The 26,422-nt window shown below is 46.2% G+C and overlaps 1 protein-coding gene across 1 annotated transcript; it reads right to left on the reverse strand.

Moving 5' to 3' along the window:
• Nucleotides 1-323: 323 nt before the first annotated feature.
• On the reverse strand, nt 324-9,931 carry tm2d2 (TM2 domain containing 2). The gene is made up of 4 exons (XM_085971176.1): nt 9,616-9,931; nt 7,241-7,328; nt 4,980-5,095; nt 324-1,807 (listed from the first exon to the last, which is right to left on the reverse strand). Exons 1-4 carry the CDS (start codon nt 9,807-9,809, stop codon nt 1,594-1,596), a joined length of 612 nt encoding a protein of 203 aa, XP_085827302.1. The 5' UTR covers nt 9,810-9,931; the 3' UTR covers nt 324-1,593.
• Between the last annotated feature and the right edge of the window lie 16,491 nt (nt 9,932-26,422).

Below are 26,422 nucleotides of genomic sequence, written 5' to 3' on the forward strand. Positions count from 1 at the left end.
ATCTCAGTTTTACACTATGACAACTGCCAGTCTAACCAGTCTCCCACAATGAGAAAATAAGTTAGAAAGGGCAGTTGAAGCAAGGCTGCTGCCACTATACTTGCTCGATGGTGGCTATGAAGCAGTGTGAAATAAATCTGACACGCATCGGCCAAATCAAACAGGTAACCAGAAACCCATCACAAATGCAACCCTACCTCCTGCTAAATAAAAAGTAACACTTAGCTTTGTCCTGCTTAAACTACTGTAAAATCTCAGGTCCGTCCTGCTATGGGAAACCGTTTCAATATTTACCAAAAATAAAAGCATGTTTCACACAGACATTTAAGTATACATTTCCAAAAAAATGCAATATTTTATTGGTCATTTTTGGCCTGCTAAACAGTAAGACATTATGCCCTCTGGTGGATTTATATGTTAAATAGCACACACTTGAATTTCTTTACCCTTGTTTGAAAACATAATTTGTACAAGTCCTTGGTTTGCCTTCCAACCGGGTTTTAACTCCCCTAAATATTTTCTATGCTGTGCATATTGAATTCCACTGCAGCTTAAACTACAACCGCTTAAATGTCAGATTGAGTTTGCATCGTTTGTTAAAAGCAGTGTGAAGTATCAGGCAGCAATAGTCACCTCGCAAAAAATTCAACCAGGTGGAAAGTGTTGCAGAATGTTCTAATTTCTATCGTAAATATTCCAGTGCGTCTATCCTGGTGTATGTGCACTTAATTTCTCATACTGCAGCTAGGCAGGAAATTACAATCAAGTACAGAATAACGTGATTGCACAATTTACAGGAAACTTTCTGGTATCCGGCGCTGACGGGACCGAGCTGGTGCCGTACCATCAAAACTGCCGTAGAAACCAGCGCTAATGTTAAAACATACGGAGCTTTTCAGCTCCGTGAGAATCAACAAACCCTGTTGCTTAGCAACAGCTTCAAAGCGGAGCGGGCCCAGGGGCCGTGTAGCCTGATCCTGCTCCTATTTCGTGTGTCTAATTCTGTTAGATTCAGGAGATGGTTCTGTGATAGTGGATTGGCGGTTAGGATCAGATCAGCCATGATCTTATTGAATGGCGGAGCAGGCTCGAGGGGCCGATTGGCCTACTCCTGGTCCTATTTCTTATGTTCTTAAACAGTCGGCCACAGCTTAAAAGCGTCTCTGTAGCTAAGCAATAGCTGCAGCTAGACCTTGCAGAGCCTGACTGGGAAAAAAAAAGCAACGAGAAGTAAAAAAACTTATAGGAAACTGCTCCTGAATTTTGCTGGTAGATAGAGCTTTCCGGACATTTAACCTCCGGTTAAACGAAAGTTTCCTGTACATTATTTACAGACTTCATAAAAATGATACACATAAGCTATTCCAGCCTACAAATGAGACTTCTATAATCTTACATATGCCCTTAGCGATAGATCAAACATTTGAGGGATAAAATTACACCAAGAATCTAGGCGTTGGGATTCAGACACGTGTCCGAACCAACTGTAAATAGATCCGCGGCAAGACAAACAGGCTCCTGATGCACATTGTCCTTTTTCCCCGCCCAAACCCCCCAAAAAAAGACTTCAGAGAGTTCAACTCAAGTGCATCTTCAGTAATAAGTGCACCAGTTGCTGCCATCGCTGGGCATCAGGCCTCCCGTGATCAGCAGTATCAGGTCCACAAACCACCATATCCCAAGACCTCCGAGTGTCAGCAGCTTGCCCACCGCGGTGCCCGTGTGTGCCAGGCAAAATCGATCAACACCGAAGCACCCCAGGAAAAAGGAATATAGCAAAGTTGTTACAAAATAGTGTCCAGTGTACCTGCAAAATACACACACGTTAGAGGGCTTAGTTAAAAAAAAAACATGTTAAAACAAGTCATTAGACTTCGGATTGCTCAGCAAACTTAAATCTTTGTGATTGTCTGTGGATTGGATTACACGTTAATTACACATTTCCCGTGTAATTCTAGGGAAGGGGCTTTATTCAAATCAATGCCCGCATGCAAGATGTGTGGACAGCCCTTTTGTAATAAATTTGGCTCAAGACAAACACATACATATATATTATTGTGTATTCTGCTTTATAACAGGCAGTGAGCATGACTTAATAGAAACATAGAAAAATAAGAGCAGGAGTCGGCCACTCGGCCCTTCGAGCCTGCTCCGCCATTCAATATGATCATGGCTGATCCTCTCTCTCAATACCATATTCCCGCTCTCTCCCCATACCCCTTCATGTCTTTTGTGTCTAGAAATCTATATCTCCTTCTTAAATATATTCAGTGACTTGGCCTCCACGGCCTTCTGTGGTAGAGAATTCCACAGGTTCACCATCCTCTGAGTGAAGAAATTTCTCCTCATCTCAGTCCTAAATGTCCTACTCCGTATCCTGAGACTGTGACCCCTCGTTCTAGACTCCCCCCAGCCAGGGGAAACATCCTCCCTGCATCCAGTCTGTCTAGCTCGGTCAGAATTTTATACGTTTCAATGAGATCCCCTCTCATTCTTCTAAACGCTAGTGAATACAGACCTAGTCGACCCAATCTCTCCTCATACGACAGTCCTGCCATCCCAGGAATCAGTCTGGTGAACCTTCGCTGCACTCCCTCTATGGCAAGTATATCCTTTCTTAGGTAAGGTGACCAAAACTGCACACAGTATTCCATGTGTGGTCTCACTAAGGCCCTGTATAACTGTAGTAAGACATCCTTGCTCCTGTACTCAAATCCTCTTGCAATGAAGGCCAACGTACCATTTGCCTTCCTAACTGCTTGCTGGACCTGCATGTTTGCTTTCAGTGGCTGGTGTACAAGGACACCCAGGTCTCTTTGTACATCAACATTTCCCAATTTATCACCATTTAAATAATACTCTGCCTTTCTGTTTTTCCTACCGAAGTGGATAACTTCACATTTATCCGTGTTATACTGCATCTGCCATGTATTTGCCCACTCACTCAACTTGTCTAAATCGCCTTGAAGCCTCTTTGCATCCTCCTCACAACCCCACCTAGTTTTGTGTCATCAGCAAACTTGGAAATATTACATTTGGTTACATAATAGCCCAGAGAAGAACCCACACGCCTACCATTACAATTTTCAGTTTCAACCAAGAACCAACCTGCCCTCCTCCTCGTCTTCTTTCACCTCCCCCCCTCCCCCACACACTCCTCCTCCTCCCCCCGCCCCCCACACACACCACAATCAGAACATTGTAGAACTGGCGTTCCTTCCTTAAAAATCAATAAAGCAACTAACACTTGAAGAGGTAAGAACATAAGAAATAGGAGCCGGAATAGGCCACTTGGCCCCTCGAGCCTGCTCCACCATTCAATAAGATCATGGCTGATCTTGGGCTCAAAGCCACTTCCCAGCCCGCTCCCCATAACCCTTCACTCCCTTATCTTGCAAAAATCTGTTTATCTCCACCTTAAATGTATTTAATGACCCAGCCTCCACGGCTCTCTGGGGCAGAGAATTCCACAGATTTACGACCCTCTGAGAGGAAATTCCTCCTCATCTCAGTTCTAAAAGGGCGACCCTTTATTCTGAAACTGTGCCCGAGTTCTAGATTTCCCCACGAGGGGAAACATCCTCTCTGCATCTACCCTGTCGAGCCCCCTCAGTATCTTTTATGTTGCAATAAGATCACCTCTCATTCTTCTAAATTCCAATGAGTATAGGCCCAACCTGCTCAACCTTTCTTCATAAGTCAACCCCCTCATCTCTGGAATTAAGCTAGAGAAGCGAGCTGGTACAACATTCAAGAAGCATTTAGATGAGCACTTGAAACACCATAGCATACAAGGCTACGGACCAAGTGCTGGAAAATGGGATTAGAATAGACAGGGCTTGATGGCCGGCACGGACACGATGGGCCTCTTTCTGTGCTGTATAACTCTATGACTCTAAGTTGGAGGCATGGCAACGGCATTTCAGGAAAATCTTGGAATCCCACTCCGAGATCCCCTCTACTTCTGGTCCTGCTGCTCGCGCGAAGGCCTGACAGAGCCGTGCAGTACCTGTGACATCCACTGAACACTGTACAGACAGATTTTGCGCCACCCTACATTTTTACTTTGGTGCGGTTCAGATTTTATATTACTTTGTTAGGCCCATACCTTCCCTCACACCAAATACACACTGCAGACAGTGCAACAATGTTTGGGTATATTGTAGCTTGATCGCCCTGGCACTTCACATCCTTTACAATCTTAATGCTTCAACAGATTGAAACACCATCTTAAGATTTAAATAGTTTAAAATATATATATAAAAAAAAACGTCAGTCATTATTTTACGTTAACAAGCAAAAAGTAGCCAATTTTTATTTTACATCAACAAGAATGATACAGCGCAGGAGGCCATTCGGCCCACCGTGCCTGGGCTGGCTCTTTGATAGAACTATCCAATTAGTCCCACTCCCCCAGCTCTTTCCCTGTAGCCCTGCAAATTTTCATTTTCAACATATATCCAATTCCCTTTTGAAAGTTACTGTTAAATACTTCAGCAACAATATAAATGAAACGGTTTTAAGTGCGCAGTTTGAGCCATGAGCGGGACAATTTTTTTCTTTTGCTCTTAAAATGAACTTTACTTCAACATAGTGTGATACTGTTACGCAAGTGCAGTCTGTAATATCCTCATTATCTTTTAAATCTGGTTTTGTGTACAATGTGACCAATTTCAAAAACAGTCAGCTGAGTCAAGTCATAATTGAGGCAAAAAAAGTCATGCTAAAAATCACAGAGCTTCCGTTCAATGCACGGGCACTGCAGAGTTCAAATTTAGAAACCACTTTGGTCAAAAATGAACATAAATCTGTGGGGTTGGGGGTGGGTGACATAAAAAATTAACACCCAGTTGCAGATAAAATGCTGATTCCTGCCCCCCTTCGGATTTGATGGTGGAAATACGACAATATTAATCAACATTCAAAGCTAATTGATTTTTTTTTTTTTAAGTCAAATATTTATCAAATTCATTTCTTACTTGATACATGGTACATTTCCTCTGAGGAAAGTGCGTGGTCCGGCACACTCTATATCCTTTAATGCAGCACAACGCACTGGCGTGTGCTCCACTTCATTGTAAGCCTGCCCGCCAAACTGTTGAGCAAAGTAAAAAGTTAATTAAACCATTTAGCATCATGCGACTCATGTCCAGCAACAGTAAAATATATTAAATCCTTTAATGCGATTAGATCAGCGAGACCCATTTAACACCATTAATCAGACAAAACACTCCATTCGCCACACTGCTTCCAGGTGAAACAGCGATTTACTTGTACAGGAAACTCTTTATTATCTGGCACCGACGGGACCGGCGTACTGCCGGTTTATCAAAAAGTCCGGATTACAGAGAGGTATAGTTTAAAAGGTACGAGAGCTCCGTACACAGCAACAAATCCAGGCTTCCCTGTTGCTTAGCAACAGGTGCAGGAACTCCGGCCACAGACCAAGCGTCCCTGTTGCTTAGCAACAAGTGCAGGAACCCCAGTTACACAGCCACAGATCCAGGAACGGCCACTAATATGAAGTAAAACTTACCTGAACCTACTCCTGAATTTTGCCGGTTAACCGAGATTTCCGGTTATTTAGGTGCCGGTAAATCGAGAGTTTCCTGTACTGTACTTCTTTCAAATTTGTATACTGTATTCGCTGGTCACGATGCGGTCTCCTCTACATTGGGGGGACCAAACGCAGATTGGGTGACCGCTTTACGGAACACCTCCGTTCAGTCCACAAGGGTGATCGAGTGTCCGGTCACCCGTCATTTTAACTCTCGGCCCCACTCCCACCGCTCTTGTCCTCGGCCTCCTACACTGTTCCAGTGAAGCTCAACGCAAGCTCAGGGAACAGCACCTCACTTTTCGATTAGGCACTTTACAGCCTTCGGGACTCAACATGGAGTTCAACAATTTCAGACCATAATCTCTGCCCCCATTTTTCTGGACGGCAGCTGTTGCTGATGATTCTGCTATTCCCATCGACTCCTCCTCTAGACCCATCTTTTGTTTCTTTACTTGTCCCAGTACCATCTCCTTTTGCCTCGCACCATCATCCCTTTTGTCATTTAATCTCTCCTGCCTTCCACCCTATCACAGACCTTCCCCTTTTGTTCATTCCTCCCCTCTCCCCGCCCCTGCACTTGCTTAAAACCTGTTACAACTCTAACGTTTTCCAGTTCTGACGAAAGGTCATTGAGCTGAAACATTAACTCTGTTTCTCTCTCCACAGATGTTGCCTGACCTGCTGAGTATTTCCAGCGTTTTCTGTTTTTATATTAGTGTGATTAGATTATCAGCAAGACCCCTTTAACACCATTAATCAGACAAAAGGTTCCATTCTACACAGGATTTTCTAGTATTTTAATACAGCATACATTAGATCCAAGTGGCTTGGTCTTGTCGGCAGCCTTTTTCAATGATATTTCAACTTTCTGTTGCCTTGCCCCCATTGAATTATATGCAGTTTTAGGGTCGCACAATGAACAACCCATATGAAATCAATCTCTTTGTTTCAATGCACAAGAGAGATAGCTTGCGGTTACTTGAATTCCGGTACAGGAAACTTTGTGCTATACTGAGCTGTTGCCGTCCCATCAAAACTGCCGGACAAACCAGCGCTAATGTTGAAACATACGGAGATTTTGAGCTCCGTATCTGGCAACAAACCCTGTTGCTTAGCAACAGCTTCTAAACAGTCGGCCGTACCTTGCAAGCGTCTCTGTAGCTTAGCAACAGCTTCAGCGAGACCTTGCAGAGCCTGACTGGTGAAAAAAAAAGCAACGAAAAGAAAAAAAAACTAACGAAACGGCTCCTGATTTTTGCCGCTGGCTCGAGCATTCCGGACAGTTAACCTCCGGATAAACCAAAGTTTCCGGTATAAAGCTCAAACGTCAGCCACAGATGGGTTGCCTAATATCAAGATCGTGGAGTCATTGAACAGTCATCAGGAGCTGGGGGGCTGATTACTAATTACCCTCACCAGTGGCACTGAGGGCAAGTGCAGCAGCCTCATTGCTGCAACTGTGAATATATATGAGAGATTTCCTAATACAGAACAAAAACAGAAAGTGCTAGAGACACTCAGAAGGGGGAAAGTCAGCATTTTGAGAGGGAACAGGCAAGTTAACATTTCAGGTATAATGCTTTCCTAATGTGCAGTGTGTGATTGGCAGTTTTACCAGCCTACATAAACACCCAACAAAAATTGCCAAGAGATGGAGGTAGAAAATGCCATTTTCCTTACTTTTACACAGCCATATCCCTGTTCTTGGTATGCAGTCACATTGCCAAAAAGGTCCACTGGCCCATCACATTGAACAAATTCTTCTGGCCTGCAACCAATACAGATGACCAGATACAAAATTAAAAATACAAACAACTATCGTTCAACAAACCAAACACACAAAGATTTGCGGCGATTGTTCAAAGTAAGTGCAACATTACTTCCGTTCTGATATGTTTTGCCAGCATAGACCGTTTTCTTGAATTTTACGAGTTTGTGCTCCAACCAGACACAAAATGTCCCCCAAAAGATACGCAGGTTTAATGTTTCAGGCAGAGATCTTGGGTTCAAGAAACTGGGGAGGGCGGAGGAGACAACACTCGGGGCTCATGTTTGAATAGGGTACGAGAAGACCCTCATGTTTTGTGGGGGTGGTGGTGGAACCTGGGCTCATATTTCGGTGAGGGGCAGGAGAAGACATTTGTCTCATGTTTAGGAGGGGGGGGGAAGAGAAGAGAAGATCCTGGACTCCTGTTTCGGAGGGGGGGGCGGGGTTGGGGAGAAAGAGGCAAAAAAGGTACTCCTGGGCTCAGGGAGTAGGGGAAAAATTAAGCTCATATTTCGAGGAGAACGAAAGCCATGGGAGTCATGTTCCAGCAGGTGGAGGGGGAAGGTCGTGGGTTCAAGTCCCACTCCAGAGACTTGAGTGCAAGAATCTAGGCTGACACTCCAGTGCAGTGCTGAGGGAGGGCTGCACTGTCGGAGGTGCCGTCTTTCAGATGCGACGGGTGTACTGTGTCTCCATATTGCAAGGTTATAGAAGCAATGGAGAAGCTGAACAAAATATTTATAAGGATGATACCAGCACTGAGAGGAAAGAGCCATCAGAAAAGACTGAACAGGCTGGGGCTCTTGTCTCTAGGAAAGAGAAGACAGAGGGATGACCTAATAAGAGGTCTTTAAAACTATGAAAGGGTTTGATGGGGGTAGACATAGAGAAGATGTTTCCACTTGTGGTGAAGACCAAAACTAGAGGCCATAAATATACGATAGTCACTAATGTCTCCAAGACACTTAAACACAAAAATCTAGGCTGACACTCCAGTGCAGTGCTGAGGGAGCGCTGCGCTATTGGAGGTGCCGTCTTTTGGATGAGATGTTAAACCGAGGCCCCGTCTGCCCTCTCAGGTGGATGTTAAAGATCCCAGGACACTATTTCAAAAAAGAGCAGGGAAGTTATCCCCGGTGTCCCGGCCAATATTTAGCCCTCTACCAACATCACTAAAAACAGATGATCTGGCCATTATCACATTGCTGTTTGTGGGAGCTCGCTGTGCGCAAATTGGCTGCTGCGTTTCCAACATAGGATAGACGGCACAGAAACAGGCCATTCGGCCCAACCAGTCCATGCCGGCGTTTATGCTCCACACGAGCCTCCTCCCGTCAGTCCTCATCTAAATCGGCCAGCGTAACCCTCTGTTCCCTTCGCCCTCATGTGTTTGTCTAGCCTCCCCTTAAATGCATCTATACTGTTCGCCACAACCGCTTCCCGTGGCTTCGAGTTCCACATGCTCACCAGTCGCTGGGTAAAGTTGCTTCTGAATTCCCTGTTGTATTTTTACATCACAACAGTGACCACACTTCAAAAAAGTACTTCCTTGGCTGTAAAGCGCTTTGGGACGTCTTGAGGTTGTGAAAGGCGCTATAGAAATGCAAGTCTGTCTTTCACCTGCCCTAATATCTCAGTGCAGCAAAGATTCACCAGACTGATAACCTGGGATGGCAGAAATGACGTATGAGAGGAGATTGGGTCGATTGGGCTTAATACTCGCTGGAGTTTAGAAGAATGAGAGGGGATCTCATTGAAACTAGACAGACTAGATGCAGGAAGGATGTTCCCGATGGCGGGGGGAGTCCAGAATCAGGGGTCACAGTCTAAGGGTAAGGGGTAAGCCATTTAGGACAGAGATGAGGAATTTCTTCACCCAGAGTGGTGAACCTGTGGAATTCTCTACCACAGAAGGCAGTGGAGGCCAGTTCATTAAATATATTCAAGAAGGAGTTGGATATATTTCTTAAGGCTAAAGGGATCAAGGGATATGGGGAGAAAGCAGGGACAGGGTACTGAATTTGGATGATCAGCCATGATCGCATTGAATGGCGGAACAGACTCGAGGGGCCGAATGGCCTACTCCTGCTCCTATCTTCTATGTTTTTTGGGTGTGAATGTTTTTTGTCAGAACGCTCCTTGGGGCGATGTGAAAGGTGATATATAAATGCAAGTTGTTGTTGAATCCCTCCAACCACTGGCGCCCAGCAGGCGCTATGGAAATGCAAGTCCGTCCGTCCATCCCAGGCCTCGACAGTCCCCTCACCCACCACCACCAGCGACTCACAGGAAGCTGCAGAGCACCAGCGGGGAGCTGGGGTCGCGGTACTCGAGCTCGGTGTGGTTGGACCCGCTCTCCCCGGGCTCGGCCGTGCCGTTGTGGGCCAGCGAGCCGGCCCGGCCTTGCAGCAGGGCGGCGGCCGCCAGGAACAGCACCAGCTGGCCACCCAGCAGCAGGTGGCCCAGCGACACGCCCGACATCCTCCTCCTCCCGGTCGCGACGCTTCCCCCTCAGGCCGCCATTAGGATGGTTGGCAGACCCGGCCGGACAACCGCCATCGTTCGCCCGAACGCTGATTGGCAGGGACCCGCCGCCCAATCAGGCGCGCCCCCCCCATTTCTGGCCCTCATCCAATCAGGCTCTCCCTTTCCTCGCCCACGTCCGTGTCACTAGCCAGACGATGATTGGCGTGAGCCGCAGCCCAATCAGGCGACACCCCTTTCCGGGGCTCGTCCAATCAGGCGGCACCACTTTCCGGCCCTCGCCCAATCAGACGCCGCCTCCCTCTTTTCCTCGCGCCCACGTCCGCGTCACTCGCCAGAGGCTGATTGGCGGGACCCTCCGCCCAATCAAGCGGCCTCCTTGCCTTGCCGCCGCCCAATCAGAGGGGGGCCTGCCCTGGCCCAATCAGACCGCCCGCTTTCCGGTCGCTGCCCAATCAGGCGCTCCCTGTCCCTTGCCCTCGTGCGCGTCACTCTGCCCGCCCGCGAGGCAGCTGATTGACAACTCGTAAACGACCAATCAGTAGCGGGAGTGGGCGGGATTGCCAGCTGATGCTTTGTTTGTCATTTTTTAAATTTCAGATTTCCAGCATCTGCAGTATTTTCTTTTTGTATCTTTGTTTGTCATTGTTCCTTGTAGATGCAGCAATAATGAAGTCTTCTGTTATGATGCTAACATCAAAATTTATTGGGGATTCTAAGTGGAATTTGAATGGATAAATTCAGAAATAAATACAATTTGGGACACTGGTATGTTTTTAATAGCCCTGTCTACACACAAGCGACATGAAAGAAAGACTTGCATTTTTATAGCGCCTTTCACAACCTCAAAGCACTTTACAGCCAATGAAGTACTTTTACATAGAAGATAGGAGCAGGAGTAGGCCATTCGGCCCCTCGAGCCTGCTCCGCCATTCAATGAGATCATGGCTGATCATCCAAATTCAGTACCCGGTCCCTGCCTTCTCCCCATATCCCTTGATCCCTTTAGCCTTAAGAAATATATCCAACTCCTTCTTGAATATATTTAATGAATTGAAGTGTAGTTACCAATGTTTCCGCTAAGGTGCAAGCATGTGGCCGCGCAGTCATCTGAATGGTCCCGCACAGGCCGCTCACTGGGTTTTACATTGTAAATGCGCAGAAATTTAAAGGGATCCACGCATTATAAGAAACAGGCCGCCCAGAACAAAGCGCAGCTTCCAGGGAACATTGGTGGTCACTTGTAATGTGGGAAACGCGGCAGCCAATTTGCGCACGGCAAGCTCCCACAAACAGCAATGTGATAATGAGCAGGTGATCTGTTTTTTAATGATGTTGATTGAGGGATAAATGTCGGCCAGGACACCGGGGATAAGAATATAATGAAAGCATCATTATGGGGCAGGGTCCACTCCTTGGGTAACTGTTCCGAACAAGTACTGGTTACAAATAAGCGATATACACCGGGGACTCAACGGCCCATTCACAAATATTTAGTGATGTTGGGTGCATTCACTGAATTAAAATTCTCTGAAATTATTTGGTATAGGCCACAGGCATGATGTATATAGATGTGTATATATAGGAAATATAAGCTCTGGAATTCCAACCTTAAACCTCTCCGTCTCATGAGCTCTCTTTCTTCCTTTAAGATGCTCCTTAAAACCTTCCTCTTCCTGTCCCAATATCTCCTTATGTGGCTCGGTGTCAAATTTTGTCTGATAATGCTGCTGCAAAGTGCCTTAGGACGTTTTACTATGTTATTAAAGGCGCTATATAACTACAAGTTGTTGTTGTTCAATCAAATAAACAGCGGAATTGCTACTTGTGTTTTGAACCTCAACACAATTGCTGAACCTGAAAGGGCCAGCCCATGGGCACCCCAGCCACCATCCCCTGAACAGCCAGTCAGTCATGTCCTGAAGACCTTCTCATCTGATAGTTTACAAACCACACTGATACCATCTCTGTTGCACCCTCAGTCCTCGTAGAATAGCATCAGAGATTGGGTCAGATTTACTGTGGATTAAGGCGGGGCAGGACGTAATGCCATTTACCACAGAAGACGCGACTTTTTCACAAATATAAGAATTACTGGTTGTGCCACTGCCATGGCTGTGACTGCAGAGATGATCCTTCCTGACTTGTTCGTTCAAACACTTGTTCATTGGTGCTCAGCCAGTTTAATTCAAAATAGAAAAAAACAAAGACTTGTATTTATATAGCGCCTTTCATGACCTCAGGATGTCCCAAAGCGCTTTACAGCCAATGAAGTACTTTTGAAAGTGTAGTCACTGTTGTAATGTAGGGAAACACGGCAGCCAATTTGTGCACAGGAAGATCCCACAAACAGCAATGTGATAATGACCAATTTTTTTTTTATAGTGGTGTTGGTTGAGGGATAAATATTGGCCAGGATACCTAGATCAGAATTTACATGCAGTAATTTTTGTCTGATTTATGGCCTAATGATCCAGAGACGTGAGTTCAAATCCCACCAGAGCAGCTGGGGAATTTAAATTCGGTTAATTAAATAAATCGGGAATAAAAAGCTAGCATCAGTAATGGTAACCATGAAACTACCGGATTGTCATAAAAACCCATCTGGTTCACTAATGTCCTTTAGGGAAGGAAATCTGCCGCCCTTACCCGGTCTGGCCTATATGTGACTCCAGACCCACAGCAATGTGGTTGACTCTTAACTGCCCTCTGAAATGGCCTAGCAAGTCACTCAGTTGTACCAAACCACTATGACAAAGTCAGCACCTTCACCACACGGACTGCAGCGGTTCAAGAAGGCAGCTCACTACCACCTTCTCAAGGGCAATTAGGGATGGGCAATAAATGCCGACCTTGCCAGCGGTGTCTAAGATAAACAGGATGGCTTTGCAGCATCATGAGAAGAAAGCATGGCTTGTCTTCTGCTTTTAGTGCCTGAGTGTTATATATGAAAAGAGCTTGTGCAAGGAAATAAGTGGCAGTAATGAAGTCAGCCATGAGTAATTAAGGTCTAACAAAAGTGGCTAGGGTAGTAAACAGAGGTAGAGGGATCCATTAGCTATACTATAGAAAGATAATGGTTAATAAAGCCTGTTCTTCAAAGGGGTTAAGAACAGTTACATCAGGAAGTCTTGTTTCAGGGAAGTAGCTCTGGAGTAAACAACTAGAAGTGTTTACTTGAATAGGCTGTTTCCAAGGGATTCAGGAATACATATGTCATGAGATCTTATCTATGACATGTATCTTTGATGTAGGCATGATATGGTGTGTAAAGGAGCCTGGTTTTCAACAGGTCTTCAGAGGGCTTGAAAGATAGAATTAGAAAACGAAAGCCACTCTCTGGGGGTGATTTTGCCAATGGGGGCACGTTGGAGGCGGGACTGCTGCTTGTCAGGTTTTAGTCCCGCCTCCATCGACTTGTGGCCAACCCACGCTATTTTCCCTTGATTGACCTTGTTAAGCCTGCCCAGCGGGCTTAGCAGGTCAATTAAGGGGAAGCCAGTTACAGAGAATGTCAGCGTATGATGTTTCATCTGTCAAAAATATTTGATAGATGAATTGTCATCGTTTGACAGCTCTGTGAAACTGTCAAACACTGACATTCTCTGTAGTTTGATGAGTCCTTTCAAGACTCATCAAACCTCTTTCTTTAGCAGAAATTAGATGGTTGTTGCATCGGAGAATGCAGCAGCCATCTGTCATTTCTGCCGGTGAGCTGCGAGACTCTTCGCATCCCCAACTGTTGAAGCCTGCAGGAAGAAACAAAGGTAAGTAAACATTTTCTAACACTTTCCACTCACTTCACATACTTACCTCTCCACACGTGCACCCATCACTTACCTTCACAGTGCACTTTTGCACCCCTCCAATCCCTGCAGACCCACTGCTTGCCTCGGTGACCCTGGCGGGGTTTCCCGACGTCGGGAAGTCCGCGCCTCTGGTGGCAAAATGGGGATAATCCTTTTAACCGCCTGTTAACTACGTGTTAACAGGCAGTTAAGTGGCTGTAATCCCCTTCCCACCTCCAGGAGACGGGACCCGGCGCGGGTCACCTACCCACCTCCTGGGAAGATGGCACGGGGGCGGGTTAGGGGCGCAGATTCTGCCATTTTCCCGGCAGTCCTGCCTCCAAACCTGCCTCCCCAGGGCTGGCTAGATTGCGCCCTCTGTGTCTAGTTGGGCCGATCACTTATACGAGGCATTAATAAAGTCTATTCCGTATATTCCACCATCAAGTGTCTTGTGCTTACTCGAAGCGCGTTGTTGTGAATCGTAGAAAGAGGGAGGTTGAATGCTAACAGCTATATCACCATCCCTATTCATTTTATATCAATGCTGATCCCCTTGATCTAAAAGTCTGCACCATCAGGTCACTAAATGGCAGTTAGGCTAAAGCATTGTGGGTATTCTGTTACTGCAGGCGTGACATAACATCACTGATCAGACATTTCACAAGTGCGCACTGATCCCCTTGTCCTTCCTTTGCAAATAGTCTGTGCCAAATTTATTCACAGCACACGTTCACAAATACGCAATTCAAAAGGATACAAGTCAGGAAATAATGAAATCGCACTTACCATCAAATCGGATAGCTGGCTATTGGAGGAGGACTCTTGCAGGGAGTTAGGAAATGCACAGATGAAGGCTAATTTCCTGCACTCAGCGAGCTATGGAGACTGGTGGAGAGGCTCCCTAAAGCACAGGCCACTTGAATCCGCTGATTTAACTGCAAGCGTGGACACGAGCTGCTGGCCATCAAGTACCTCTCTGAGCCCTCTCTGAGTTAGGCAAAGGCAATTGTTTCTGGCTGAAGGGGGCAGTGCACCTCCAATATTAACAACGGGGCTCAGCTGTTTTCCTTGATACTTTAATCGATATTATCCATAACATATCATAGAGGATAGGAGCAGGAGTAGGCCATTCGGCCCCTCGAGCCTGCTCCGCCATTAAATGAGATCATGGCTGATCATCCAAACTCAGTACCCTGTCCCTGCCTTCTCCCCATATCCCTTGATCCCTTTAGCCTTAAGAAATATATCCAACTCCTTCTTGAATATATTTAATGAATTGGCCTCAACTGCCTTTTGTGGCAGAGAATTCCACAGGTTCACCACTCTCTGGGTGAAGAAATTCTTCCTCATCTCTGTCCTAAATGGCTTACCCCGTACCTTTAGACTGTGACCCCTGGTTCTGGACTCCCCCGCCATCGGGAACATCCTTCCTGCATCTAGTCTGTCCAGTCCTGTTAGAATTTTATAAGTTTCAATGAGATCCCCTCTCATTCTTCTAAACTCCAGCGAGTACAAGCCCAATCGACCCAATCTCTCCTCATACGTCATTCCTTCCATCCCAGGTATCAGCCTGGTGAATCTTCGCTGCACTCCCTCCATGGCAAGAACATCCTTCCTCAGATAAGGCGACCAAAACTGCACACAATACTCAAGGTGTGGTCTTACCAAGGCCCTGTACTTGCTCCTGTACTTAAATCTTCTCGCTATGAAGGCCAACATACCATTTGCCTTCTTAACCGCCTGCTGCACCTGACCCGCGCTGGGTCCCGTCTCCTTGGAGGCAGGAGGGATTACAGCCACTTAACTGCCTGGTAACAGGTTAATTAACAGGCAGAAAATAGGATTATCACCTTTTTGCCCACACAAGTGCATGCTTGCCTTCAGCGACTGGTGCACAAGGACACCCAGGTCTCATTGCACTTCCCCTTCTCCCAATCTATTGCCGTTCAGATAATAATCTGCCTTCCTGTTTTTGCCACCAAAGTGGATAACCTCGCATTTATCCACTTTATACTGCATCTGCCATGCATCTGCCCAATCACCCAACCCGTCCAAATCATATTAGAGTTTCTCGGCATCCTCCTCACAGCACACCCTCCCACCCAGCTTTGTGTCATCTGCAAACTTGGAGATATTACATCTAGTTCCCTCATCTAGATCATTAATATATATTGTGAATAGCTGGGGTCCTAGGACCGATCCTTGCGGTACCCCACTAGTCACTGCCTGCCACTCGGAAAAAGACCTGTTTATTCCAACTCTTTGCCTCCTGTCTGCCAACCAGTTCTCTATCCAAGTCAGTACCTCACCCCCAATCTCATGTGCTTTAACTTTACACGCTAATCTCTTATGTGGGACCTTATCGAAAGCCTTCTGAAAGTCCAAATACACCACATCCACTGGTTCTCCCTTATCTATTCTACCAGTTACATCCTCAAAAAATTCCAGTAGATTAGTCAAGCACGATTTACCTTTTGTAAATCCATGTTGACTTTGTCCGATCCTGTCACTGTTTTCCAAGTGCTCTGTTATTACATCTTTTATAATGGACTCTAGCATTTTCCCCACTACCGATGTCAGAGTTACCGGTCTATAATTCCCCGTTTTCTCTCATACTTTCAAATGACATTTAAATGTTATAAAGACTTAGGGCGCGATCTTGCCAGCCCTGGGGAGGCGGGTTTGGAGGCGGGACTGCCGGGAAAATGGCAGAATTTGAGGGCGGGGGCCCAACCCGCCTCCGTGCCATCGTCTCAGGAGGCGGGTAGCCGTCCCGCGCTGGGTCCCGTCTCCTTGGAGGCAAGAGGGATTACAGCCACTTAACTGCCTGGTAACAGGTAATTAACAGGCAGAAAATAGGATTATCACCTTTTTGCCCTCACAAGTGCGGGCTTCCCGAAGGCTCCGAAACCCACCAGGGTCACCGAGGCGAGTAGTGGGTCTGCGGGGGTCAGAGGGGTGCCAAAGTGTGCTGTGGAGGTGAGTGATGGGTGCAAGTGTGGAGAGGTGAGTATCTGAGGTAAGTGCAAAGTGTTAGAAAAAGTGTACTTACCTTTGTTTCTTCCTGCAGGCTTCAATCGGTGGGGATGCGGAGAGTCTCGCACCTCCGCGGCAGAGATGACGGATGGCCGTTGCATTCTCCGAGGCAACAACCTTCTCATTTCTGCAAAAGAAAGAGGTTTGATGAGGTCTTGTATTCAAGAACTCATCAAACTACAGAGAATGTCAGTGATTGACAGCTTCGCAGTTTTAACAAATGAAACGTCATACGTTGACGTGCTCTGTAACCCGCTTTCCCTTAATTGGTCTGCTAAGCCCGCTGGGCGGGCTGAACAAGGTCAATCAAGGGAAAATAGCCTGGATTGGCCAGAAGTTGATGGAGGCGGGACTAAAACCCGACAAGTGGGAGTCCCGCCTCCAAAAGCTCCCCATTGGCAAAATCCAGCCCTTAATTCATGGAAACTTTTTCCAGATTTCACAAGACTCCAGCTCTGCAAAACAGAGTTTTATACAGTTGCAGCGTGAGTAAGTTATTGATTCTTGATTTACAACAGTTTGGTGATTCTCACCATCCTGTTTCTGCTCAAATCTAACTTACCTCATGTTTTTATTTCTGACTTTATCAAACCATTATTAGTGGACTATTTTTGGAGCAAGCTTATCTCTCCCCACACGGCCGTGGTGGACCTGGGTGTGCTAATATATATCCTGTAGCAGACTGCACAACCCTTCAAAACAAACTGTGATACCAATTGATACACATCTGCAGCACTCAATGTAAATCTCTGGACTTAACGAGGTGTGGGGAATGGAAAACTTCTCATTTCACCCACCCAATGTCAACATCAATCACTGCCAGGTTAATTCGCGACAGAATAAAGCTCCCAACAATACGCTTTAGGCCCAGCCTTAGAACAAACCTCCTTTGTGCATCGTTAAAACATTTTCTCAATTTCCCACACCTGCCATCCTACGGCCTTTCTTAGTGAGATTGCCCATTTAAAAACAATTAATTATGAATTAAGGTCAATTTTTTCTGCTGCAGACCTTTTGCTACCAGGAGCAGGATGAAGACTACCCAAACTAAGTTCACGTAAGATCCTTAAAACCAGCAGGCACTGGAGATTTTCATTCCCTTGGTTAGGGCTGGTTTCGAACCCAGGTTCCAGAGGTGAAATGGTTGCCACTGCCCAGCTCTGGGTGATTTCCCACTTTCTTTTCTGACCGTTTGCCTTACTGATACCATTATAGTGACCTATTTTTAGCAAGCTTATCCTTCCACACAGCAATACAAGGACTTGAATGTGCCAATGTGTATCCTGCATCACAGCGGTTCACTGACAAACCCTTTAAAACAAACAATGAGGCCCTTTTCTTCCAGCATTCAGCAGGAAAAACATACAGGAATAATTCATTACACATTTGCCATGTAATTAGTTGTGTTTGGATTGCATATGATTTATGTGTCAGCCGTGGCTCAGTGGGCAGCACCCTTGCCTTCTGAATCAGAAGGTTCACAGAATCACAGAAACCCCACAATGCAGATAGAGGCCATTTCGGCCCATCGAGCCTGCACCAACACATATCCCACCCTATCCCCGTAACCCCACGTATTTAATCCCCCTAACACTAAGGGTCAATTTATCATAGCCAATCAACCTAACCCGCACATCTTTGGACTGTGGGAGGAAACCGGAGCACCCGGAGGAAACCCACGCAAACACGGGGAGAATGTGCAAACTCCACACAGACAGTCACCCAAGTCCGGATTTGAACCCGGGTCCCTGGCGCTGTGAGGCAACAGTGCTAACTACTATGCCACCGTGCTCCCGTGTGGGTTCAAGTTCCACTCCAGAGACTTAAGCACAAAAATCTAGGCTGACACTCCAGTGTAGTGCTGAGGGAGTGCTGCACTGTCGGAGGCGCCATCTTTCGGATGAGACATTAAACTGAGGCTCTGTCTGCTCTCTCAGGTGGATGTAAAAGATCCTGCAGCACTATTTAGAAAAAGAGCAGGGGGGCTATCCCCGGTGTCCTGGCCAATGTTTATCCATCAACCAACAGAACAAAAACAGATTATCTGGTCATTATCACATTGCTGTTTGTGGGAGCTTGCTGTGCACAAAATGGCTGCCATGATTACAACAGTGACTACACTCCAAAAGTATCTAATTGGACATCCTGAGGTTATAAGAGGCGCTATATAAATGCAAGTCTTTTTTTCTGTTATCTAATTATTTGTGTTGGGACTTTATGTATCGTGATGTCAAGATGATGGCTCTGTGGAAAAATGTACCCCCATGGTATAAGATTGAGCCATATAAACCTAACGATGGCTAGTTGGGGATTTAAGCGGGTTACAGCTCTGAGCTCTGTATCTTCGGCCTCAACAAATCCAAATACACATTACAAAGAGCCAGTTTTATATATTACTCTTAATCCCACTACGTAACAATTCACACAATTCTGCATTACATAATTATGTAGCTTGCATCTGCGCACACTCGGAGGTCGAACTCCAAACCATTGTCAACACCTTCACCGAAGCGTACGAGAGCATGGGCCTTACACTAAACATCCGTAAGACAAAAGGTCCTCTACCAACCTGCCCCTGCCACACAGTACTGCCCTCCGATTATCAAAATCCACGACGGGGCCTTGGACAACATGGACCACTTTCCATACCTCGGGAGCCTACTGTCAACAAGGGCAGACGTCGATGATGAAGTTCTTTTGCAGAAGTAAGCTGTCTTAAGTTGCTGAACTGACAGTTGAGATAACGCTAAGAATGACATGTTGATTTCGCAGTAGTGTTAGAATGATTAACTGCGACTAGCTGTGTGACTTGGAGATAATTGCAACTAGTCGACCCACTGAACCACAAGAGGCCTAGAGGGGCAGAAAGCAGAACAATGAGTCAGGTGTCTTCCTCTTAGAAGAATGTACAATGTTGGTGAAACCCCACCTGGCATAAACACAATGTTATAGTTGCAGCAACAGCTTGCGGTGATAACGGTCATATGCTTTTCCGGTAATGAAGGCGGTATCTTGATGTCACGCGTTGGTAGGCGGCGTTAATGTAAGCTCTGCTTTATTTTATGTAACCAATCAGTAAATGTGCACCGGGGTGAAACCCAATCAAATTGCTAAGATGGATCATGCACGAGGCTAATCATGCATCTATATTTTATATAAAAGACTGCTTAAAACTTTGTATTAGCGGAGAGAAGCCTGGCTAGACCGACAGCAGGTTGTCTCCCCACCGGTGCAAATAAAGACTGCTTGAATCTTCGAATGCAGACCTGGTGTCGAGTGTTTATTTAATATACCCCACTTCAGCAGGATAGGCACACCAACGTCAGTGTTCTTGCTCAGGCCAACATCCCCAGCGTCGAAGCTTTGACCACGCTCGATCAGCTCCGATGGATGGGCCACATCGTCCGCATGCCCGATACGAGACTCCCAAAACAAGCGCTCTACTCGGAGCTCCGACACGGCAAGAATGCCCCAGGTGGGCAGAGAAAATGCTTCAAGGACACCCTCAAAGCCTCCTTGTAAAAGTGCAACATCCCCACCGACACCTGGGAATCCTTGGCCCAAGACCGCTCAAACTGGAGGAGAAGCATCCGAACACCTTGAGTCTCTTCGCCGGGAGCAAGCGGAAGCCAAGCACAAACAGTGGAAGGAGCGCACGTCAACTCAAGCACTTCACCCACCTGCCCCTTCAACCACCATCTGCCCCACCTGTGACAGAGACTGTAGGTCCCGCATTGGACTCATCAGTCACCTGAGAACTCATTTTTAGTGTGGAAGCAAGTCATCCTCGGTTCCGAGGGACTGCCTATGAAGGAGAAGACATAATTATGTCAAAGTTAGAATAAAACTCCATATAAGGAGAATTTAATTGGCTTATCCCTTATCAATAACTTTAGTTTTCCTTACTCTGTGAGCTCTTCTTCCATTGAGCCAACAGTATAACTCCCTTATCTTGTTTTCTTATCGATAGTTTCGCTCCTGATCCATATAATTGCTATACTACCAAGTGAAACCTTCAATTGTAAATCTGTTTCAGTATCATTCTTAGCAGTTGAAAAGGATAACATACGCCCTTTGAAGTATATGGTTAAGTACTGTTGCATGCGTTGTGTGCTTAATAAATTTATGACACATGATTTTCACTGGTTAAGAAACTGAGTGATTTGATAAGAACCGCTCCTCTAACAGACTCCTGTCCAGTGTAATTAGCATGGCTAGTTCTGTGGCAGGTGACTAGGTGGAGCTCCTCAATGTAGCTCTTCCTGCTGCAGAGGTCCATGGAGCCGCTTCCCAGTTAGCCATGCCATTCTGCAGTGGCAAATAATCAGTTGTCCCTTCTTTGATCTCTCCACACAGGCATACCTTGTTGTGAAGACAGGCCAGACAATGATTTCGAATACTGCATAGCTACTTGTTAATATTCAGAGCCTGCATTGTACAGAAAGATTGAGTCCACCGACACTCTGTGTGTCCCGTTGAAGAAATTCAGTGCCTATTTTGAATGCTCTTGAAAAAGAAAAACAAAGAAAGACTTGCATTTATATAGCACCTTTCACACCCTCAGCATTTTACAGCCAATGAAGTATTTTTGGAGTGTAGTCACTGTTGTAATGTAGGAAACACAGCAGCCAATTTGCGCACAGCAAGCTCCCACAAATGTGATAATGACCAAATCATTTGTTTTTGTGGTGTTGATTGAGGGATAAATATTAGCCGGGATAACTCCCCCTGCTCTTCTTCAAAATACTGTAGTGCCATGGGATCTTTTGCATCCACCTGAGAGAGCAGACAGGGCCTTGATTTAACGTCTCATCTGAAAGATGGAACCATCTGACAGTGCAGCACTCCTGCAGATTTTTTTTTTTTTTTTTGCATTCAAGTCTCTGGAGTGGGACTCTGAACCCACAACCTTCTGACTGAGGGGTGAGTGTGCTATTAACTGAGCCACAGCTGACTTGAAGAGGTTTGTTACCGATTAATTTAATTGGTCTTGCTCAAATACATCTATTCTCACTGAAATAGTAATTGCAACTGGTGCTTTGACACTGATCTTGGAGGCTTGTTTGTCACAATCCGTTTCGTACCACACCCATCTCCCAGGAGGAGGAAGCAAAAAGCGCAGGTGGCAAATTAATGAAGCCACCCAAAGACAGCGACACTAATGATCAGAACGGTAAGTAAGCAGAGCCTCCTTGTTCCTCTGCCCTACCTAAACCCCAGAGACCAAGAACAAATAAACTGCTTCAACCTACACTGCTCCAGTTGCATGTACAACCAAGGCAAGAAACCTTGATGTATATATTTACTCCTCCCACAGCACAAAGAAAGGAAGACTTGCATTTCTATAGCGCCTTTCACAACCACCAGACGGCCCAAAGCACTTTACAGCCGATGAAGCACTTTTTGAAGTGTAGTCACTGTTGTAATGTGGGAAACGCAGCAGCCAATTTGCGCACAGCAAGCTCCCACAAACAGCAATGTGATGATGACCAGATTATCTGTTTCAGTGATGTTGATCAATACTGGCCAGGATACTGGGGATAACTCCCCTACTCTTCTTCGAAATAGTGATATGGGATCTTTTACATCCACCTGAGAGAGCAGATGGGGCCTCGGTTTAACGTCTCATCTGAAAAACGGCACCTCTGACAGTGCAGCACTCCGCTGGAGTGTTAGCCTAGACTTTTGTGCTCAAGTCTCTGGAGTGGGACTTGAACCCACGACCTTCTGAGTCAGAGGCAAGGGTGCTGCCCACTGAGCCAATGTTGATACATATATGAATGTAAGCAGTTGAAAATTTAATTTTAAAAGTATTAAGTAGTAGATTACAGCACTAAAGAAAATCCTGGGAGATTTTTCTGAAGCTATTTAATTAGTGAATTACTCTTAAATATAAACGGTTTCCTTTGAAGTTATGCAAACTTAGACACAGAGTCCAAGACGCAAAAAGCTGATGTAGGACAGTCGGCCATTGTTTTGAGCTATTGTTGATCTAATCCTATTAAATTATTCAGCGACATGACAAGGGTTTATATGGGAAAGATATAACAGCTGTTTCAATAATCCAGTCCTCAATGACTAGCACTGACACTATTAAGAAAGCCTTCCGTACTGTTTTAATTAAAACCCAGTGATATTAAATGTCATCTGTATTTTTCATAGTCAAATTCTGAAGCTGACTTTGATAACATCCAAAGGTTTCTGCATCCCTCTTGCAGTATTAATTTTAAATGTAATCAATAACATAATGAAAGAAATTGGATTGAATGTAAATATAAACAGAAAATGGAAATGAAAAACACACACAGACATTTGTAGTACTGTATTTTGAACACAGATTTGCACTGATCCTTGAAAAGGAGATTGCACAATATTAAATCTTTTGGAATAAAAATAGCAATGCTGGAAATACACAACAGGCCAGTCAACAGCTGAACGAGGTAACAGCGGTGAGCATTTCTAGTTGAGATTCTTTCTCAGGACCAGAGAGAGAAGACAGGCACACACCACTATAAGGCTGTCCAAAACACTGAGGTGGGGGGAGACAGCAACAGGCAAAAGCTGCTTTTCAAATATGACAAGTATTAGTCCACTGGCTGGAGTCATACCTAACATGAAGGAAGATGGTTGTGGTGGTTGAAGGTCAATCATCACAGCCCCAGGACATCACTGCAGGATTTCCTCAGGGTAGTGTCCTAGGCACAACCATCTTCAGCTGCTTCATTGATGACCTTCCCTCCATCATAAGATCAAAGATGGGGATGTTTGCCGATGACTGCACAGTGTTCAGCGCCATTCGCAACTCCTCAGATAATGAAGCAGTCCATGCCCGCAACAAGACCTGGGCGACATTCAGGCTTGGGCTGACCTTCTTCTTAGGCAGTCCCTCGGAACCGAGGATGACTTGCTTCCACATTAAAAATGAGTTCTCAGGTGACTGATGAGTCCAATGCGGGACCTACAGTCTCTGTCACAGATGGGGCAGACGGTGGTTGAAGGGGCGGGTGGGTGGGGTGCTTGGGTTGACGTGCGCTCCTTGCGCTGCTTGTGCTTGGCTTCTGCTTGCTCCCGGCGAAGAGACTCGAGGTGTTCGGCGCCTTCCCGGATGCTTCTCCTCCACTTTGTGCGGTCTTGGGCCAGGGATTCCCAGGTGTCAGTGGGGATGTTGCACTTTTTCAAGGAGGCTTTGAGGGTGTCCTTGAAGCATTTCCTCTGCCCACTTGGGGCTCTCTTGCCATGTCAGAGCTCCGAGTAGAGCGCTTGTTTTAGGAGTCTCGTATTGGGCATGCGGACGATGTGACCCGTCCATCGGAGCTGATCGAGCGTGGTCAAAGCTTCAATGCTGGGGCTGATAAGTGGCAGGTAACATTCGCGCCACACAAGTGCCAGGCAATGACTATCTCCAACAAGCGAGAGTCTAACCACCACCCCTTGACATTCAACGGAATTACCATAGCTGAATCCCCCACTATCAACATCCTGGGGGGGTCACCATTGACCAGAAACTTAACTGGACCAGCCACATAAATACTGTGGCAACAAGAACAGGTCAGAGGCTGGGAATTCTGCGGTGAGTGTCTCACCTCCTGACTCCCCAAAGTCTTTCCACCATCTACAAGGCACAAGTCAGGAGTGTGATGGAATACTCTCCACTTGCCTGGATGAGTGCAGCACCAACAACACTCAAGAAGCTCGGCACCATCCAGGGCAAAGCAGCCCGCTTGATTGGCACCCCATCCACCACCTTAAACATTCACTCCCTCCACCACCGGCGTACCGTGGCTGCAGTATGTACCATTTACAAGATGCACTGCAGCAACTTGCCAAGGCTTCTTCGGCAGCACCTCCCAAACCCGCGACCTCTTCCACCTAGAAGGACAAGGGCAGCAGATGCATGGGAACACCACCACCTCCAAGTTCCCCTCCAAGTCACACACCATCCTGACTTGGAAGTATATCGGCCGTTCCTTCATCGTCGCTGGGTCAAAATCCTGGAACTCCCTCCCTAACAGCACTGTGGGAGCACCTTCACCACAGGGACTGCTGCGGTTAAAGAAGGTGGTTCACCACCACCTTCTCAAGGGCAATTTGGGATGGGCAATAAATGCTGGCCTTGCCAGCGATGCCCACATCCCATGACTGTCAAGCCCTCCATGGTTAAATAACACTGACATTTACCATTAAGGTGCATATCTGTGAGATGGCCCATTAGTGAGGTAACAAAGTGCTACTTTCACCCATTGAGCCATGCATCAATAAGAGTCAGCACTCTCAGAAGAGGGGAGAAAAACTGAAAAAACTAAAGTACAAATTTGGAATGATGGTCCCCTAAGAATTGAAGAATAGCATTCCAGTGGCTGACCTTTCACCTTGCACCCTTTGTAAACTTGAACTCATCCAGAATTCTGCTGCTCCATATCCTAACTCGCGCCAAGTCCCGTTCACCCATCCTCCTGTACTCATTGACCCACATTGGCACACAGTCCGGCAAGCCCTCGATTTTAAAATTCTCATCCTTGTTTTCAAATCCTTCCACGGCCTCGCTCCTCCCTATCTCTGTAACCTCCTCCAGCCCTCCGAGATCTCTGCACTCCTCCAATTCTGGCCTCTTGTGCATCCCTGATTTTCTTCACTCCATCGTTGGCAGCCGTGCCTTCAGCTGCCGAGGCCCTAAGCTCTGGAATTCCCTCCCCAAACCTCTCCGCCTCTCTCTCCTCCTTAAAGACGCTCCTTAAAACCTACCTCTTTGACCAAGTCATCTGTCCTAAAATCTCCTTATGTGGTCCGGTGTCAAATTTTGTCTGATTAGGCTCCTTGGGGCGTTTTACTATGTTAAATCATGGAATCAAAGAATGATACAGCACAGGAGGAGGCCATTCAGCCCATCCTGCTTGTGCCAGCTCTTTGGTAGCGTTCTCCAATTAGTTCCGCTCCCCCTGCTCTTTCCTCATATCCCTGTAAATCATTCCCTTCAAGGGTTTCTCCAATTCTCTTTTGAAAGTTACTATTGAATCTGCTTCCACCGCCCTTTCAGGCAGTGCATTCCAGATCACAACAACTCGCTGTGTAAAAAAAAGGTTTCCTCCTGTCGCCTCTGGTTCTTTTGCCAATCACCTTAAATCTGTGTCCTCTGGTTACCGACCCTTCTGCCACTGGAAACAGTTTCTCCTTATTTACTCGATCGAAAATGCTCATGATTTTCAACACCTCTATCAGGTCTCCTCCTAACCTTCTCTGCTCTAAGTAGAACAACCCCAGTTTCTCTAATACAAAAGCAAAATACTGCGGATATTGGAAATCTGAAATAAAAACAGAAAATGCTGGAAGCACTCAGCAGGTCAGGCAGCATCTGTGGAGAGAGAAACAGGGGTAACTTTTCAGGTTGATGGAAACCTTAACTCTGTTTCTCTCTCCACAGGTGCTGCCTGACCTGCTGAGTGTTTCCAGCATTCTCTGTTTTTATCCCGAGTTTCTCCAGCCTCTCCACATAATTAAAGCCCCTGGTACCATGCTAGTAAATCTCTCTGCACTATTAGGTACTATATAAATGCAGGTTCTTGTATAAGCAGACATGGCAGTAAATTCCCACACATCACAGTGTCAGCTGTGACTCAGCACTCTCACCTCAGCATCAGAAGGTTGTGTGTTTGTAGTCCCACTCCAGGGACTTGAGCACAAAAATCTAGGCTGACACTCCCAGTGCTGAGGGAGTGCTGCACTGTCGGAGGTGCCATCTTTCGGATGAGACGTTAAACCGAGGCCCCGTCTGCTCTCTCGGGTGGA

The sequence above is a fragment of the Somniosus microcephalus genome, chromosome 30, assembly GCF_052327205.1.
Source record: "Somniosus microcephalus isolate GS21.2 chromosome 30, FLI_Smic_1.0, whole genome shotgun sequence".
Classification (NCBI taxonomy): Eukaryota; Metazoa; Chordata; class Chondrichthyes; order Squaliformes; family Somniosidae; genus Somniosus; species Somniosus microcephalus.

Excerpts from the sequence above, each read along its gene's own strand:
- tm2d2 (XM_085971176.1), bottom strand. The coding sequence starts at position 9,809 with ATGTCGGGCGTGTCGCTGGGCCACCTGCTGCTGGGTGGCCAGCTGGTG. Across the intron at positions 7,329-9,615 it reads CTGGTGCTCTGCAGCTTCCT|GCCAGAAGAATTTGTTCAAT; the intron begins GTGAGTCGCTGG and ends TATTGGTTGCAG. Across the intron at positions 1,808-4,979 it reads GGAAATGTACCATGTATCAA|GTACACTGGACACTATTTTG; the intron begins GTAAGAAATGAA and ends TGTATTTTGCAG.